General features: G+C 40.2%; 1 protein-coding gene across 1 annotated transcript; it reads right to left on the minus strand.

Annotated features, from left to right (window-relative positions):
• Positions 1–4,409: 4,409 nt before the first annotated feature.
• On the minus strand, positions 4,410–7,172 carry igfbp1a (insulin-like growth factor binding protein 1a). Its single transcript, XM_080886601.1, is given in 5 exon segments — positions 4,410–4,599; positions 4,601–4,708; positions 4,943–5,071; positions 5,382–5,554; positions 5,685–7,172. Coding segments are annotated over 5 exon segments (810 nt in total). The 5' UTR covers positions 6,067–7,172; the 3' UTR covers positions 4,410–4,581.
• Positions 7,173–17,460: the final 10,288 nt, after the last annotated feature.

The following is a 17,460-nucleotide window of genomic DNA, read 5'->3' on the forward strand; positions in this document are numbered from 1 at the left end:
GAAAATGTGCGTTGAAGCTATTTAGAATTCTTATCTTGTTTGATCTGCTGCTCACCATAAACAAGCACAAACAGAAGTTTTGGATTTTTAACTGTATTTTCATAAGTTTGACGGCTTTTCATATTGATAAAAACCTCCTGTTTTGGCCATTCATACTAAAAAAAAGTAATGGGATTTCTGCTCTTCTAGAAAATCCTGAATGAGAATTTCCGACCATCAGTTTGTGCCATGTGCCCGAAGGGCACGTAAGGTAATGCAGCAATACAATACATTCAGGGCACCCCAGCAAGTCCACCTCTGCATGGCTCAAGAAAACAGTGGACTAGGAGTGAACTAGTCGAGGTCTAGTCTGATTAAGATGCTTTGGCGTGACCTTAAACAGACCATTCATGTTCGAAAACCAGGGCTATCTCTGTCTAACATTAAAATTTGTTAAGTGTGATTAAAATGCAAAATAACAAAAAAAATCAGGGAAAAAAAAGTTTTCATGGCACTGTAAACTTCTTAAACTGCTTTTGAAGGAAAGTCCAGTTCTTCGGGACACATTTTAAGAGTGTAAACTTATAGTTCTATTGGATGCTAAAGCTACGTTATTATTACGTTATATCTACAGATGCTGCTTGGCCAAGGAGACAATGCAATAAAGCTCCTGGAATACAGTTTTTGTTCTGTTAATGTCAAGTGATCACAGAATATGTAAGAGGGAAGATTTTCTGACTCAGTATATATTTTGTCTTGTCTCCCTCCCATCACCCCCAAGTGTTCATGGCAGATGGCTGCTCCTTCCCGAGCTTGGTTCTGCTCAAGGTTTCTTCCTGTTAAAAGGGAGTTTTCCTTTCCACTTTTGCCAAGTGCTTGCTCATATGGGGTCATCTGATTTTGGGGGTTTTCCCTTTATTATTGTTGGGTTTTTACCTTGGAGTATAAAGTGCCTGATGTGACTGTTGTTGTGTTTTGCAACTATTGAATTGAATTGAATTGAATTGAATTGAATTGAATTTCACCAGCTTCTGAAAACACATCCACTAAATTGGCATAAAAAGAAAGAAAATGATACTTTATGAAGGTTGGTCAACTCTTTTGTTGATGTGAAAAGCCAACCAAAGTGAAAATGACAATGGGAATGAGCAGTGGAAAGATGGCTTATGTAGCAACAGCAGGAATGGTTAGTGGAATTTTGCATATTTTTTTGGTAACTGCAGCTGCCAGTCCCTGCAGCAATAGCAAGTCACAAGCTCTTCAGAGTGTCCTGTCATGCTAACAGGTTCACGTTTGATATCTGAAAGACGTGTTTTCAGAGGAGTATTAAGCACTTGCATGCTGCTCTGCAATTTTAGGGATCACTTTGGCTAGTTTAACTTCTCGTCTTTCTTTTTGGTGCCCCTGCTGTTCTTGTCTTCATCAATGTCCCCCTTTGGCCTTCAGCCCCTCTGTCATACATCTTCTCACTTAGCCCATCCAACCCTTCTTGTCTTCACCCCTACTGTTGGAAGGTGTGTCCAATCCGTGTGCCTAATTTCCTCTCTCCAGCACCCTGCCCACCTCCAGTACTCCTCTCTTGTCAGTGATGCAACCTGGTGTAGGTTTTTTTTTTTTTAATCGGGGTGAGCCCGGTATGACTGGCTTGCATTGCCACAGGTGCCAGCTGCCCCTCATGCTTCAAGCACAAGCACTTAAAGCACTTTAGCTGCACTGCTACTTGTCAATGCATGCAGTTAAAGACAATTGGACCTATCAGCATCTGCATTCCTTTCCTAGGTAATGTCAGATGAAAGAGTGTGATACAGTTTGAAAAACAACAACAACAAAAAACAATACTAACCTATGGAGGAGGAGGAAAAAAATGTAAGAAAGAAAGAAACAAAACTACACCAGGACTTCTGACAGCAAACTTAGAGATCAGCCCCTTTAGAAGTTTTCCATTCAATGCAACTATTTCTTTTCTCTTTTCTTTTGGTTGTTGTTGTTGTTGTTGTTGTTGTTTCTTTGAAAAAACTTGCTTGTATGATCGTACGCCAACAAATCTCCACAAGGTGAACACGGCACCAAATATGCATTCACACAAGTGGTAGGGGGTCCGAGGGAGGAGGTGTGGTCCTCCTCGAGGAGCTTCCTGCCCTGATGCTCTCCTGCGTCCTGTGTAAAGACTTGAAAAGTGGAGAGAGCGCCGACAAAGAATGCTTGCCCAGTAGCTTGGTAGCATAAAAAACATCGGCTGTAAACTTCCTCTAACAGACAGCAACATCTTAGAACCAGCCTGTTGGTGCTATATCCAATCTATTCAAAGACTTGATGTTAAGGGGGAGGACACACATAAAAATATGTTTAAGCTATTCCCTCCCTAATATTTGTGTGTCTTTTTATATATTATTATTATTATTAGTATTAGTATTAGTATTAGTATTAGTATTTCCTGGCCAGCTTTGTGTCTGACTAGACATCATGTACAGTACGTAAAAATAAAAAAACCTTATTTATATAAGAAAGAACTATAAGCTGATCCAAACTTCTTATGAACACCAGTGACTCACCAATTGCACAGCAAAAGTCTATGATTCAGTGTACTTTGGGGAATATAATCACTAATGAATGTTTTCTTCTTTTTTTAAATCAACCTTTTCCTTCTGTTGCTCTTTGGATAGCTCTGTGCACATCTACATCAGTCAGACATTCAGATACATCCTCATCGTAGTTCACTGCTTCTTAAGGCCAGTGAACCTCTCACCTCTCAGTAAGTCAGTTCTCTCCATGCACACCCAGCCATCCTGCCCCAGTCTGTTAGCAGAGCCAGGGTCACACTTGTGTAATGTCACCTTTTATCTTTTCCTTTCTTGCTTTTGTTTTCTTCTTGCTGGTAAGACTCTTCTCTGTTCACGGGTAAATGTATTCAAGTTTATCATGCAATGATTTTTTTTTTATCATAGCTAACTAGAAATCACACAGCTATTATTTTTCTCTGAGAAAGGAGATGATTTTGAATATTTAATGTCTTTTTTTTTTTTTTAATAAAAATGCAACACATTTTAAGCTGCTGCCTCAGTTGTGTCTTTTTCCCCACTTCTCTGACTTGTCTTCATCTTAATTTCAGGAACACTATTTTTTTTTGTGCTCCTGTTTTTTGAATGCAGTTGGGCTCCCTTCAGTCTTGGAATGTGTCAATAAGGATAAAGCAAAGGTTCAATTTGTAAAGAACAAAAATAAATGTGGTGGTGCCAGGCAGGCTGGCAGTGGGCATGAGAGGTTGAAGCAAATTCCTGTGCCCGACCAAGGCAAACAGAGAACAGGTCAAAAGGCAGCGCAGAGCTGCTTGTCCCAGAGAACCGGCTAAAGTTAGAAAAAGGACCTCCACTTTAGATCACTGTGATAACACTGCTCACAAACACACACTGAATATAGCAAAAGTGGTCCGGGAGAGCATCGACACAGCCTCTGCCAATCATGTCCTGATGAAGCTGTTATTATTATTCTCATGTTTTCTCCACCTTACAGTGCACAAAACAAGCCTGCTTGTGGGGAAAGAAATGTCAGGAGCACATAGCTGAGGTTAATGTTTTTATTAAATATATCACCATTTTTTCTCTCTTTCTCTTATATCTCAATTACAAAAGTGTACATACACACGAGTGAGCAGTTAGTCACTTTGGAATAGACTCACATAAACAATAATTCTCTCTCCAACAGCAGCATGTGGCTAGAGTCGAGCCAGCGCACACAGCAGGGCTCTTTTTTTCTCTCTTTTTTTCTTGTTGGTCAGAGAGGAATGGCAACATGTATAAAGTAGCAAATCTTTTTTTATGACATCTACACAGGTGACAACAGACACGTAAATATCGGAGGTAGGTAAATGTTGAAATACCCGTCTGAGAGGCGGCGAATGTGAGCAGCCGCCGCCTGTGATGTTATCTGCATCCCCACGGGATCATGGGGAACGTTTTCTGAGTATTTAAGGAGTTCCCGACTGAGAATTTTGCATTCACTGACAAAAAATAATAAAAAGACAGCAACAACACAAAGACAAAAACGAGGATAAACTGGAACATTAAAAAGATACAGCATTCAGAAATACTTCTAAATGACATTTGGTCACTCAGTGCTTTTGTTCTTGCTTGGTTCATCAAGCAAACCTCCAAACAACTCCTTAAGGGTAGAGCGAGCTCAACTCAGCAATGGAGCTACTTAGGGCCAAGATACATATATACACTTTATACATGTAGATAAAAATAATAATTATAATATAACAATAACAATAAGGCAACGCAAGATGATATAAATACTTATGAAATAATTACAAATAAAATGCAATACAATTGAAATAAATAAGGCTGAAGAGTAAATACATTAATATTAAAATCTCCTTTTCAGAAAAAACAAAAATATATTTTCTCTCTTTGGGATGGGTGTTTGAAGAAGGAGGAGGTGGGGGGTAGGGGATCGGGGTGGTTGGGACCCACAGTCCCGCAATGACAGTGTACCTGAATTAAACACCACCATGGACAAGAGCAATAAATAAACAGATATTAAAATAAAGGAAACATCAGTGGCTTGCGTCTTCTTTTTCTTCTTCTTCTCATGCGATCCGCTTCAGTGGTTGATCTCTTTAAGGGCATTCGGCACCTGCAGGCAGTTCTGTCGAATCTAAAATCCTCTTGCCATTCCAGGAATTCACACACCAGCATCGACCCCTCTGTCCGTCCAGCGAGGATTCACACTGTGCAGAGAAAGGGAAGAAGAAACCCTCTTATTCAGTGCCTTTGTTGGGTACACACACACACACACACATACAACAAAATCTCTCATTCACCCACAATTATATTACAGCAGGGTATTGGGAGCTCGCTCTCTCTCTCTCTCTCTCACACACACACACACACACACACACACACACACACACACACACACACACACACACACAACACACAGTCCTTTTACTGAAGGTACCAACCTGCTTGGGTTTGTAAAGCCCGTTTTTGTCACAGTTGGGGAGGTAGAATCTGGTTAACTTGTCCCCTAACTTCTGCTGGGATTTGGCAATCTTTTCCAAAGCCGTCTGCAGCTCTAGGTGACAGGGCCCCTGCACAGCACACACAGGATGGAGATGGGTTAATCTCAGTTGATACAAACAAAGTATAATCAGCCGCGTCTCATTATCAGCAAGCACGTGGGCTGACATAAAACTACATATCAAACTTGTAATAATAAGTCTTCAATAAATTCAATAAGTCTGCAGACACACACACACGCACACATTTTCCATTATTTCAAACAGCACACGAGCGCGCCCTTGTGGCGCACCAGCCGTCTCTCAAACCTCCCAAAGAAACTTTTAGCAACACATCGCAGTGAGGATTTTCAGCACAGTAATGCGGACCCAGTGTCAGTACCTGCTCTATCAGCTTCTTGCGGATGGCGATGAGTTTGGCTTTCATGCTCTCCTGAGCGTCGGCGGCAGCCCGCGGGTCGTACGGCCTGCCGTGACCGGGGAGATAGTGGCTGTAGCCGGGGTCCGAGATGATGGCTGCGTTGTCCATCTCCAACGGCTCTGGCTCTTCCTGATCTGGAGAGAAAACACGAATGAATGAATGAATGAATGAATGAATGAGTGCGACTGTAAAAGATCCCAATGTTGAGGGTTTGCTGAGATGATCTGAAACACTGATGGAGAATGTGGAGGTGATAGGCCTTACCTTGTGTCTGGGGCTCGGGGGTGGGCTCGGGCACAGGGCTCTCCGTGCACACGGCTTGTCCGCGGGTGAGGGAGTGCAGAGGCCGGGGGTCGCCGGGTCTCGGCACGCACCTCAGCCCGGAGCCGCACGGCGCCGTGTAGATCCCGCACAGCTCCCCTGCTTTCAGAGCGCAGGCGAGGCAGCATCCACAGCCGGGCTCCCGCAACACCTCGGCGCATCCGGGCGCCACCGCTGGACACTGGCTCAGCTTCTCCGGAGTACACGGGGCGCAGCGAATCGGCTCTGGCCCCACCACCGGGGACCCCAGCGTCCCTGTGAGCAGCACGGAGCACAGAGCCGCCGTCACGACGTGTCCTACGCATAATCCAGCCACGGCCAGCATTGTTATCTGGATACTAAATATGAAATGTAGCGCAAGGCAGAGATGATGATCAGAGGTACGAGCCGGGTCGCCTCCTGCTCCTCAGTTGTGTCTTTCGTTTGATTTTGGGAAAATGTCTAACTGTGAGTTGCGCGCAGCCGTATTTATAGCCGGCTCCTCTGCGAGTCTTTGACGCGTCGGCGTTATGAATGATTTCTGAAAAGAAGGTGTAATGATACGATGGGCTCTCATTGGTCCGTCCACGTCCGGTCAGGCAGCTCATTTGAATACAACATTCGCGTCAATATTTAGTTTGGAACAGGCAGCGCTTTTTGCGTGTACCGCCGATGAGTGACGACACCAGTGTTTGCTGTTGCAATCAAGGACCCCCTTTCCTCACCCGGGTGCCACACTGAACTCCAGAGTACCACATTAAAGTAACAAGGCGCGGGCAATGTTTCTTTTTGTTTTTCTATAAGTTGTGAAGAGGACACGCATGAACTGACTGAGGGGAGAAATAGTTCCTTGTTTTTTGGAGTGGGGGGCTTTGCTGCAGATGACCTCCTCTGGAACAACACTGACTATTCATGAATTGGTCCATTCATAATAGGCTTTTATTAATTGTCCTCAACAAACTTCTTACACAACTTTGGAGAAGAAGCAAAAATAACAACAATGGGCGCAAATTACGCACGCCCACGCTGAGCGCCTGGAGCGTGGGCCTTCCGAGAGCGAACCGGTGGCTCTAATTTTGACATGAGAAAGCATCGGAGCGTTGCGAGGAGATAATAAAACTCCAGTTTCAGAAATTGCTCCGTGAAACGGGGTCGCCGTTTGGGGGGCTCGGGACTCTCTGTATGCGATCCCCGTCTACCCCTCGTGCGCGCACTGGAGACGCCTTTGAGTTTCATCCAGGAAATGTCCCGTCGTAATTATCTGTTTCCGGGGATAATAATAGACCAATGCTTTTGAATGGGGGCTAGCCTGACGTGGCCGCAGACACGTCCCAGGCCTCCCAGCCGCTCTCTGGGGACTTTGATGGTCCCACAGTGGACGACATGCACATTTTCACGGCTTGCTGCAAGGTATTTTCAGTCCTGTCACTGCATGTGAGAATGTTCCCTCCAAAAGACCCCCCCCCCCCCCTCCTCCCCCAGCCCACACACACACACACACACACACACACACACACACACACACACACACTAAAGGAAAAACAGATTTTCCTTTCCCAGTGCACACTGCCCCCTATTTAAAAACCCTCTTTACACGCTATGATAAATTATCACCTAATATCTGACTTTCTGATGCAATGCCCTGCATGGTGTCATTATCTCTATGTAACTGCTTTGTGAGATTGCATCATCTGCCAATTGGTTTAACAGCCACTCAAACTCATTGCCCAGATTTCTGTTCCTCCAAGCCCTGGGGTGAAATAAAGATTTGGGGGACTCGTAGCTAACAAGCTGAAGTCCTGTTTGAATGTAATATGTGGATCCTGGGGTTTATTTGAGCTGGTTGTCCTCCTCTGGAAATTTTGAACATCCAATTCACTTTTTTGCGCACATTTTTGTAAAGAAAACATAAAAATCAGTAGCAAGGTGTCAGTTCAATACTGCATTCATATGCTACAGTAAACAATGTGCTTTTATATAATTTTCCAATAAATACTCATTCTCAACTTCTCTGATTTGATATCATCCCTGCTGAGTCCACATGAGTAGAGAGTTTCTTTACTTCTCGTTTGGGGAGGCCACTTGTTTAAATGTGTTTTTAACCTCTTTTTATAAGTGAACACATAAAGCCCCAGATTTATTATATGTTTTGGCATATTTTGAAAACACATCTCGACTACATTACTGATTCTGACCCAAAAAAAAACTGAAAGGGAAAATTTTTGATCTTGAATTCATGGTCTCAGAAGATACTTTCAGGTCTTCTTGAACAAAACATGATATGAAGCAATGTCCAAGCATGGCGCAGTTTAAAAAGCGGTTTAAGGATATGGTTTTTACAGGGTACAGGGAAGGGTAGAGATTTGATAGGGTGTTCTTGTCTAACATTTTCATGTGTGTGTGGGTGCACGGGTATGTTGGTATGGGTATATATATATATATTTGTAGGTTGTGTATCCTTGAGGTGAAAATGTGTATATGTGCGTATGTGTATATACGTATGTATGGATAGACAGAAACATATATGTATATATAAAAAATAAAAAAAATAAAAAAAATTACACATGACATATAATGTAATTGCAAGGAGGTATTTTTGTAGTCTATTGATACTATATAGTGGAAAAGGGGTGGGATTAAATAAGCTTATGCTTCTTTCTCCTCCTTTTTGAACATGAACTTTATTTGGAGTTGTGGTTGCTCGTTTTCCTTTTGTTTTGCTTTGTTCATTTGTCTCTTTTAATTCTATTTTGTTGTACTTTTTCAACATGTTCAAAATAAAGATTCAATCAATCAATCAATCAATCAAACATATTCAATATGTGAATTATGGTTCCATTACGAAAACGAACTAATTCTGGGCCACGTACAGCCCACTTTGAGCTCAAGTGGGTAAAACACCCATTTCTGTTCTTGTAAAGAAGTTTAACCAAACTTTTTTACCTTGGAAAATAAAAAGGATATTTCTATAGGAGATACTAAAAAACAGCAATCTTTTTGTCGTGTAATTGTTTGTAATTGTTTGTCTGTTACTCAGTTACTTTGTTGTTATATGAATGGCCATGGGGCAAGTCTTTATCAGTAGTAAAAGCTGAAAGCCATGTTAAATACAGTTAGAAATCCAAAATTTATGTCCTCTAAAGCGTTTCCAAAAACCATCCAGTGGGCCTCATTAGAGTCTTTGCCGGGCCAGTCCTGGTCCTTGGACCTGGTTTAGGGTGAAGCAGAACTTTAGTGTGTGTTTCCATGTGTGATGTTCAAGTTGGTATGGATGTGAGTGTCCGATGTCCTCAGTTTCAACATGAGATGACAATGACCAAAATTATAAACTCGAGGGCTTGAAAACAGGACAAACCAAAAGGTGACGTCAATAGTCCATCTGGTAACAGACCAGTGAGGTTTAAACATAGTGGTATTTATGTACGATATTTAAAAACTTTATTAAGTACTCAAATGCCTTTACTCTACTCCCACGCAGCACTTTATTGTATGCACTTTAGTCACTTGTTGTTAGCACTATGACCATATTAGTTTTTCCTTGTTCGACATAAACATAAAGACTTGAGGAGCCGAGGGATCAAACCACTGGCCTTCTGATGGCTTCTGAAGTCTGGGTGACCCCCTGAGCCACAGCAGCTCCTTTTACGAGGGTTAAAAGGACAGAGGCAGCATTCAGGCCATTCACCAATAAAACACGTGCACATGTGCAGCTTATACACTATGTCCTACAGGATGTCCTAATGGTGTTTATTTTTTCTCACTCTCACAGGACAGGAAGTCCTTTGACAGCATCCTTTCTCGACTTAGAGTTGGCAAAACATATTTTTTTTTCTTTTGCAAGGGCTGTACAGCATTTTATTTTATGTTTACTTGTATTTTATTTATCTCATATATCACTTTGAGAGTTGCACTTGATTGCATTTAATTCACAGTTTTGAGTAGGCAGGAGATAAATGCTGGTTTGATAAGCTGACTGGGAAACAGAAACATCACAATTCAGCCCAAATTATCTTACAGTCCATGTTTGTTTATTTTGGTCTCATAGTTGTGAAGCTATTACTAACTGAATATGAGGAACATCTTTTTAATCTTAAAAAAAATTGGCTAGTGCATAAAGGGTTGAAACTGTCAGACAATTAATTCAATCCTAACGAGCTACTACACAGGAAAGCAGCTCACATCTAAGGTCCTTTAATGTTCCTGACAAAAGTTCAGCTGTCTCTGGGGCTTTGAACCATAATCCATAGTCACTGTGCACATAATACAGTATCCCATTAATCTAATGTAATGTCAGCATAACAAAACAGTCCTGGTGTAAAGTTTAAAAAACAAAAACTCCTATAAAGCTTTTTAAACTTTACAGGAGTATATAGTTTACAAGAGTGTATAATTTCATATCAAAGGATTTTAACCAAGTTTTCAAACAGTTCGATATCATTTTATTCATAATGCTGCAGAGTAGTACTCATAATATTGGACATTATTTTACAGATGCAGTGCCAGTGCTATTAGCAGTACATTTCCACTTATTAATGTTATTACTGCAACCAAGGAGGTTATGCTTTTGGTAGTTTTTGTGTGCATGCGTGCCATTCTGTCTGCAAACATAGTTTTGAACGAATTCTGATAAAACTTTGTATGGGTGTAGAGTTCGGTCATGTTATGATCCATGAACATGTGACTTACTTCCACCAAGGTCTCCGAAGTCAGCTTACTGTAATGATTTATAGGTGAAAACTGGACAAACTTCTAACTTTGAAAATATAAGGTGGTGTGTGTTGTAAAAATATATACAAAGCATCGTATAATGATTTAAAATGTCATGTCACATCTGACCTCTGACCTCTCCTTCAAGGTCAATAAATTAACCTGAAGGTCAAAGTTATAATAATGCAATATAGAGCTATTTAAAACCATGTTTCTTCCTGCCATTGTTTAAATTGACACCATATAGATGTATAAGGAATGATATCTAGGAATAATATAGGGATAAACATAATGTTAGTTTGGACCTCTGACTTCTGCTTCAAGGTCAAATTAGCCCAACCTTTCATAAAATGTCTTTTATCTGCAAAACAGAGCCTAAAATTCTGCAGCTCAAGTTATTCATGTCCACTTATTTACAAATCAGTTATCCATGACCTACTCCTGCATCACCAGTGCGTCACTGTGTAATAACAGTAAACATCTGTCATGCTTCCCTTATCTGAGTTTTACTCCACTACAAATTTCTTAAAGTATGTTTAAAGAGAACAAAGAAAACAGCATGAATAGATACAAAATACAATACTATTCACTTAAAAGTAAATACTTCCCAGGGAGTGAAGTGCTTCCTGTTCTGTTTGTTTTTTTAACAAAGTCACCAAATGAGCAGACATAAAGTTGTGCTGAACATTTTTTCAACTTCAGTGTTAACTGCCACTTATCTCCCCTGCTGCCAGTTTACCTGTTCAAACAATACGCTGTCATCAAAGTTATGAAAGTCATGTTTCCTGGGGTATGTGCAGCATCTGTCCTCAGCTGAACTGTGATTTCAGGATGATGCTTGCAGTCTATGTCCTTGTGAGGGAATCTGGTCTCCAGGGTCGCTGGGAGCTGGCTGCACTTTTTATTTTCATGTGACCCAAATGTTCTTTGCTTTTTTAAAAAAATAATAAAGAATGTTCCTTAACCCTAAACAGTTCAAAATATTTTTTTACAAGCCCCCAAATGCCCCTGTTTAAAGCTGGTCCTTGTGATACTGTGTGATATTGCCTTACATAGCTTTAAAGCACACATCTGTGTAATTAAAGGTTGATATAAAGTGGGAGAGACATGAGGCATTAAAACATGTGAAGTATTCTCATAGAAAAGCTACATGTGGTAGCTGCCAGGCTGTGTGGGGTTTTCTTCTGCTGTCAGATCAGAGAGGCGGACTGGTCAAACAGAGCAGAGTTATCTCAGGTCAGAGTCGGCCCTACTTTTTCAAAAACACACGAACGCGGCCAGATCCCTAACAAGCCGGAGACCCTGAACACAAAGCCCCCCTCCCCGTGTGCTTTCTGCAGGGTTTGTGTTTGGGAGATCCACGATAAGAAGGGCTTTCTATCTCTTTCAGGTGTCACATGATGAGGAGATCAAACGGCACATGGCATTGAACGTCCCAAGACTGGAATGTTTACCTTTGACAAAGAGCAACGGGAAAAACAGTCTGGTTCTGTCAGGAGCTACTCACGCCCACATATATACGCAAGCACACACTGACACATACACAAACACGCATGCTGGTCCCCCAGATTCACTTAAGGTGATTTAAACCTTGCCCTCTTGAGGGCGTCGGGAGAGGCGGGTGGAGGGGGGAGGATTCCACGACAGAAGGGATGAGAAAAACAGGGCTGTTTGCAATCACACCCACTCAAGGAACGCACACCTGCACGAGCGCTGACGCTGAAAGTTCTCTGAGGTTTACATACAGCACTGTGCAAAAGTTTTACATCCACTTAATGTGTTTAGATTCTCATCTGTCACACATTAACACCATCAGTACGTGTTTGTTATTAATCAGGCAACATCTGTGGCATGATGACACAGGAGTACTGCAACAGATGGTCTGGCCCCCACAGTACTCTCTCCATGAGTGAGTCCAGGATTACATGAGAATACGATAACAAATTCAACAAAGTCATCCCAAAGGACCCAACAAGAAACACCGTGCAAGAGGAAAATGCATGCTGCCTTATAGTCAAAGGCTGTTCACAGTAAATATTGATTGAATAACATGTTGTTTTTTTCTCTTTTTTACAAAATTATGAGATTTATACTTGTCTTTTATTTACTCTGTTCAGCTCTTTTCAACATTGTATTAATTGTCAGTCAGCTGTGCAGGACCTGGAATCACCCTAATCTCAAATCTAAGCTTTTGTTGAGACAAAAGCGTCTATACAAATAAAGTTATATAAACGAATTCTGAAAACACAGACTGCATATAACAGAGGAACGTAACTTTCAGCTATGAAAAATGAAAAGAACGTGGAAGTAGCTGTATTCTTTCCAATGGCCAGCAGGAGACAGATTGTCTGAATTCAAAATAAGTCAGATTGTATAGAAGTCTATATGAAAATGGCCCTTGACTGCTTTGATCTGTGACCTAAGCAAACTCTTATATCCTAGATGCTGTTCATTTTGTAATTTGTGGTCCCTATTAGAGTAAAGAAAGGGTGTAAAAGAGCCCACCCACCACTTTAATCACACTCTAGATCTTGTTTTAACATATGAACAGTGTTTCCTGAAAACCGTCTCTGTTCTGATCATTTCAGAACATTGACAACATGACAACATTTAAATCTGATGTCTTTCTGAAAGCACTGTAACTAAGTTTAAGAATATAATCCAAACACTGTTATCGTCTTCAATGCCCTGTACCAACACAGAGCAGAGCAGCTACCTGAACACTACTCCAACAGAAGTCAATTATCTTGTTAATAATTTTACTGCCTCACTACGTATGACACTGGATACTGTAGCTTCTGTGAAAAATAGAGCCTCAAATCAGAAGTACTTCCTGGTATAATTCTCAAACACGTAGCCTAAAACAGACAAGTCGTAAGCCGGAGGGGAAATCGCGTGTCACAAATTTAGAAGATCATCATTTAGCCTGGAGAAATAGTTTGTTGCTTTATAAGAAAGCCCTCCGTAAAGCTAGAACATCTTATTATTTATCAATGATTGAGGAAAATAAGAACAATCGTTGCAGACCAATCTCCAACTTTCTTTTCATATGAAAAATTCTTTTTGAATGAGTAGTTGTCAAACAGCTAACAGTTTGTCTGCAGAGGAATAGGTTATTTAAAGGGTTTCAGTCAGACACAGTGACCCATGGCACAAATGACAAAGAGATCTTGTGACATAATTATCCACACTTGTTACCGTCATAACACTGACATCTTGATTGATGTCTTGGGGATGAGAATTTCATTTCAATTTAATTATTCACTTTTATTTACATAGCGCCAAATCACATCAACAGTCCCCTCAAAGCGCTTTATAACATAGGGTAAAGACTGTACAATAATACAGCAAAAACCCCAAAAATTAGCTGGTTGGCTATGAGCAAACAGTCGGTGACAGTGGAAAGAAAAACTCCCTTTTAACGGGAAGAAACCTTCAGCAGAACCAGGCTCAGGGAAGTTTACCCATCTGGCTCAGTGCGGTGTGAGAGGAGGGAGACGGGACAAAAACCACACTAGAGAATGAGATGGAAATTCCCTTCAGTGGGTCTCAACTAATAATTAGCCATTCAGTCTTACGTCATAGACACCTCAGCTTCACTACTGGAACTTCAACATTATGCACTCCACACTGTATATAAATGCCACTTGTTTTGCACATATTCAACTCTGTATATTTTATATATTTTATTATTATTATTATTATTATTATTATTATTTTATTTTATTTTTTTACTATTTAATTTGTAAAAATTAAATAGTAACACACACACACACACACACACACACACACACACACACACACACACACACACACACACACACACACGTAGGAAAATATTTAGTATACACATCCAGAAATGCATACACTATTATATATTGTACATATATTTATTAGTTTCAGGTTGGCCATTCTTGTATTTTGCTCGTTTGTGTTGTTGTGTTTGCACATCTCTGTTGCTTGTGGGGCTCGCACACAAGAATTTCACTCGCACGTGCTGTGCCAGTGTGCCTGCACATGTGATGTGACAATAAAAAGTGATTTGATTTGATTTGATTTGATGACATCATCTGTTAGCCTCCTAAAATCCACCAAGCACTTCTGCAAGTAGGAATTTTGTTTGGTTGAAGCTGGTCAATCTAACACCCATAAGTTACCGTATCTGTGACTGGAAGACTATTTACTTCACGGTTATCACATATTATAAAAAATATGCATTCAGTGTCTTATCGTTTGATCAGCCTCAATTATGTCTTATCTTTTCATTTTACATAAGAACAAAAAGGAAGTGTTTTGATAGCAGTAATAAAAAACGAACAACCTTTCATGACAGGCATAAAGATACAACAATGTGGGCAAATCTGTGTCTATACAGTCATACTATACATTATTACTTACAGCTTATGGTGCAAAACAATCACCAGATTCTTACATGGCTGTGGATGGTGGTTAATGATTGTTGGGTTTTCTCTGAATCTAATATTGTATGATCTACTGTGCAACATAAAGCACCTTAAGGCGACTGTTGTTGTGATTTGGCGCTATATAAATAAAATTGAATTGAATTGAATAATGCTACTCTCTATCTACTTCTCCTGAAAAACTGCTTGAATTGCCTCTATGTACTTATTATTGTCTTCATGCACAATAATAGTAATCACAGTGAACTTTATATTTTAAAGGCTCTATAGAATTACAAATGGAACCTCCAACTATCCAGTAATCCTCTTTGTGCCAGCACTAAAACTCCCTTTTATCAGGAAGAATCCTCTGGAAATACCAGGTACAGGATGAGGAGAAAGCAGTGAGAGAACAAAAGAGTGTAGAGGTAACAAATAACATTCAATGCAACAAACAATCGAAGCGTGGCTGGATAGTGAGGCCATTAACCACAGAGCAGGAACACGCAGCTCTGCAGCCTGAGATACCTGCAGAAAGGAACAAGGAGACTGGACAGAGAGAGAGAATCACAGACTGTGGGAGAGATGGCTAACAGTGCATCTATGATCTCTGGTAAGACATACGTGCAGGAGTGTACAGTAAGGTAATAAACAGACTCAAGTTTATGCTCAGAAATTTCAGCTCAGTCTTCAGTTGCTGCTCAGGAGGGCGGGTTGTCTCCCAATCAGAATGTTGGAGGTTCGATCCTCGTCTCCTCTAGTTCTTGGACAAGATGCTGAACTCTGAGTTGCTTCCAATGCATCCATGTGAGGGTGTTAATGTTATGTTAAATGTGTGCGCGAATGAAGTTTTCAGAAGAAAGTACCTTGAGTGTTCAAATAGAAAAGTGCCATATACAGTCCATCTTTCTTAGGTCTGAAACTGCAGAGATGTCAGCAGGATCAATCAAAGTAGTGAAAACCTGGAAATGTTTGATTGAGATGCAGACGATCCCTCAAGAAACGTCTCCACAATATGGGGAGCCCATCCAAAGCAATCCATGCCACAGAAAAATCTGTTTAGGAAATCATTCATACTTCTCACCATGTATGAGGCAAGGGGAACACACTTATAAACACATATTGTCTATAATGTTTACGCAATTTGCAAAGCTGTTCGTGTCTTTATCTTACTTTTTTTTAATGTAGCCTATATCTAATATATCTATATCTAATGGCCACATTTGTTTCATTTACTTTTTTATAGTATTATTTTTATCTAAATAAAAAAGAAACAAAAAGAAAACAGCAGAGATTCTAAAAACACCAACACCAAACTGACATCCAACTTACAACAAGTTTTGGTGAGGTCCAAAACAAACAGCTGTCCTGATTTACCCTCTGCCAGATCCAAATTCTTTACAGTGTGTTTCTAGAGGAAGGTTTTGCATCATTTGATGTGTGTAAAGTTTGGATTTTCTTCCCTCTAATACAATACCATTGTGTTTTTGGCATTTCAAAGTCTGACGTCCGTTAGTGTCTGTTCATTTTTATTATAATTGTGTCCTTTTGGATACAAAACCTGTAAAAATAGCTTTGGGTCTACTGGGATTTGTTTTGAAATAATCTCCCCATGTGTCAATTTGACCTCTTGCTCAAAATGTTTTAATCTTTCTGACATTTAATTTCGCAGGACTTACATATGCTAACATTAACTAGAGGTGTATAATCAAAGTCTGAGCTCCAGCACAAAGTGATTAAGTGACTAAGTCTTTGTTTCATGCTCTCAGGTTGTAATGTTAACTTTCTGATGGACAGAATGGAACATTTCACGCACTTTCACAAAAATTCCTGCATGATCTGTGTTTCATCAGGTGCTTGTCGAAGGTCTACTGAGTTGAGTCCACCTGCTTTTACAAAACTTCTTAGGTGTAGCTATTTGAGTGAAAAAGAAGCTTCCCGTTAAAGCAGCATTATGCTTCAATTCTTCAAAATCATCAGTTTAGATGATAGAGATCTTGAATTTTATAAAGTCCTTTGGAAGCCCAGACTTTGAATGTAGGACCTGCAAAACTGTTTCTCCAGTGTTGATATATATTGTGACGAAGACTCCATCTGTTTTAAATATTTTCCCACATCCCACATTCTTCAGAACTTTTTCTACGCATCTTTGAAAGAAGTTGGGTGTATTTCCTTTTTGAAGAAAAGTTTCCAGAAAGCTTTATAAAGGGCCTGAGGATGTCAAGCGAGGCATTACATAGAGAAACAAAGTCCATGTGGGAGTGGGCTGGGCTGAGACGGTGTCAAATACAAGATTTTCAACCAGGACAGTTTTTGGATCCTGCTTGGGTTTTTAAAATTAGACTTCCAGTTTGTTTATCCACCAGCCAAAATCAATCACCATAAATGTGGACTATTCAACATTAGAGGACTGTCTTCCGACTTCACATTAGTAAATGATTTAATATTTGATTAATAGACTGGTTTATTTGCCTTACAGAAACCTGGTTACAGAAGGATTAATATGTCTGATGATACCCAGTTATATCTGTCTATGAAGCCAAATGATCAAAACAATTAATTAACAATTAAAATAGTTAATTAGTTGTTACTTGGTCTTAAATACATAAATACAAAAACAATACTTAAATACA

The sequence above is a fragment of the Rhamphochromis sp. 'chilingali' genome (assembly GCF_963969265.1).
Source record: "Rhamphochromis sp. 'chilingali' genome assembly, chromosome: 7".
NCBI lineage: Eukaryota > Metazoa > Chordata > Actinopteri > Cichliformes > Cichlidae > Rhamphochromis > Rhamphochromis sp. 'chilingali'.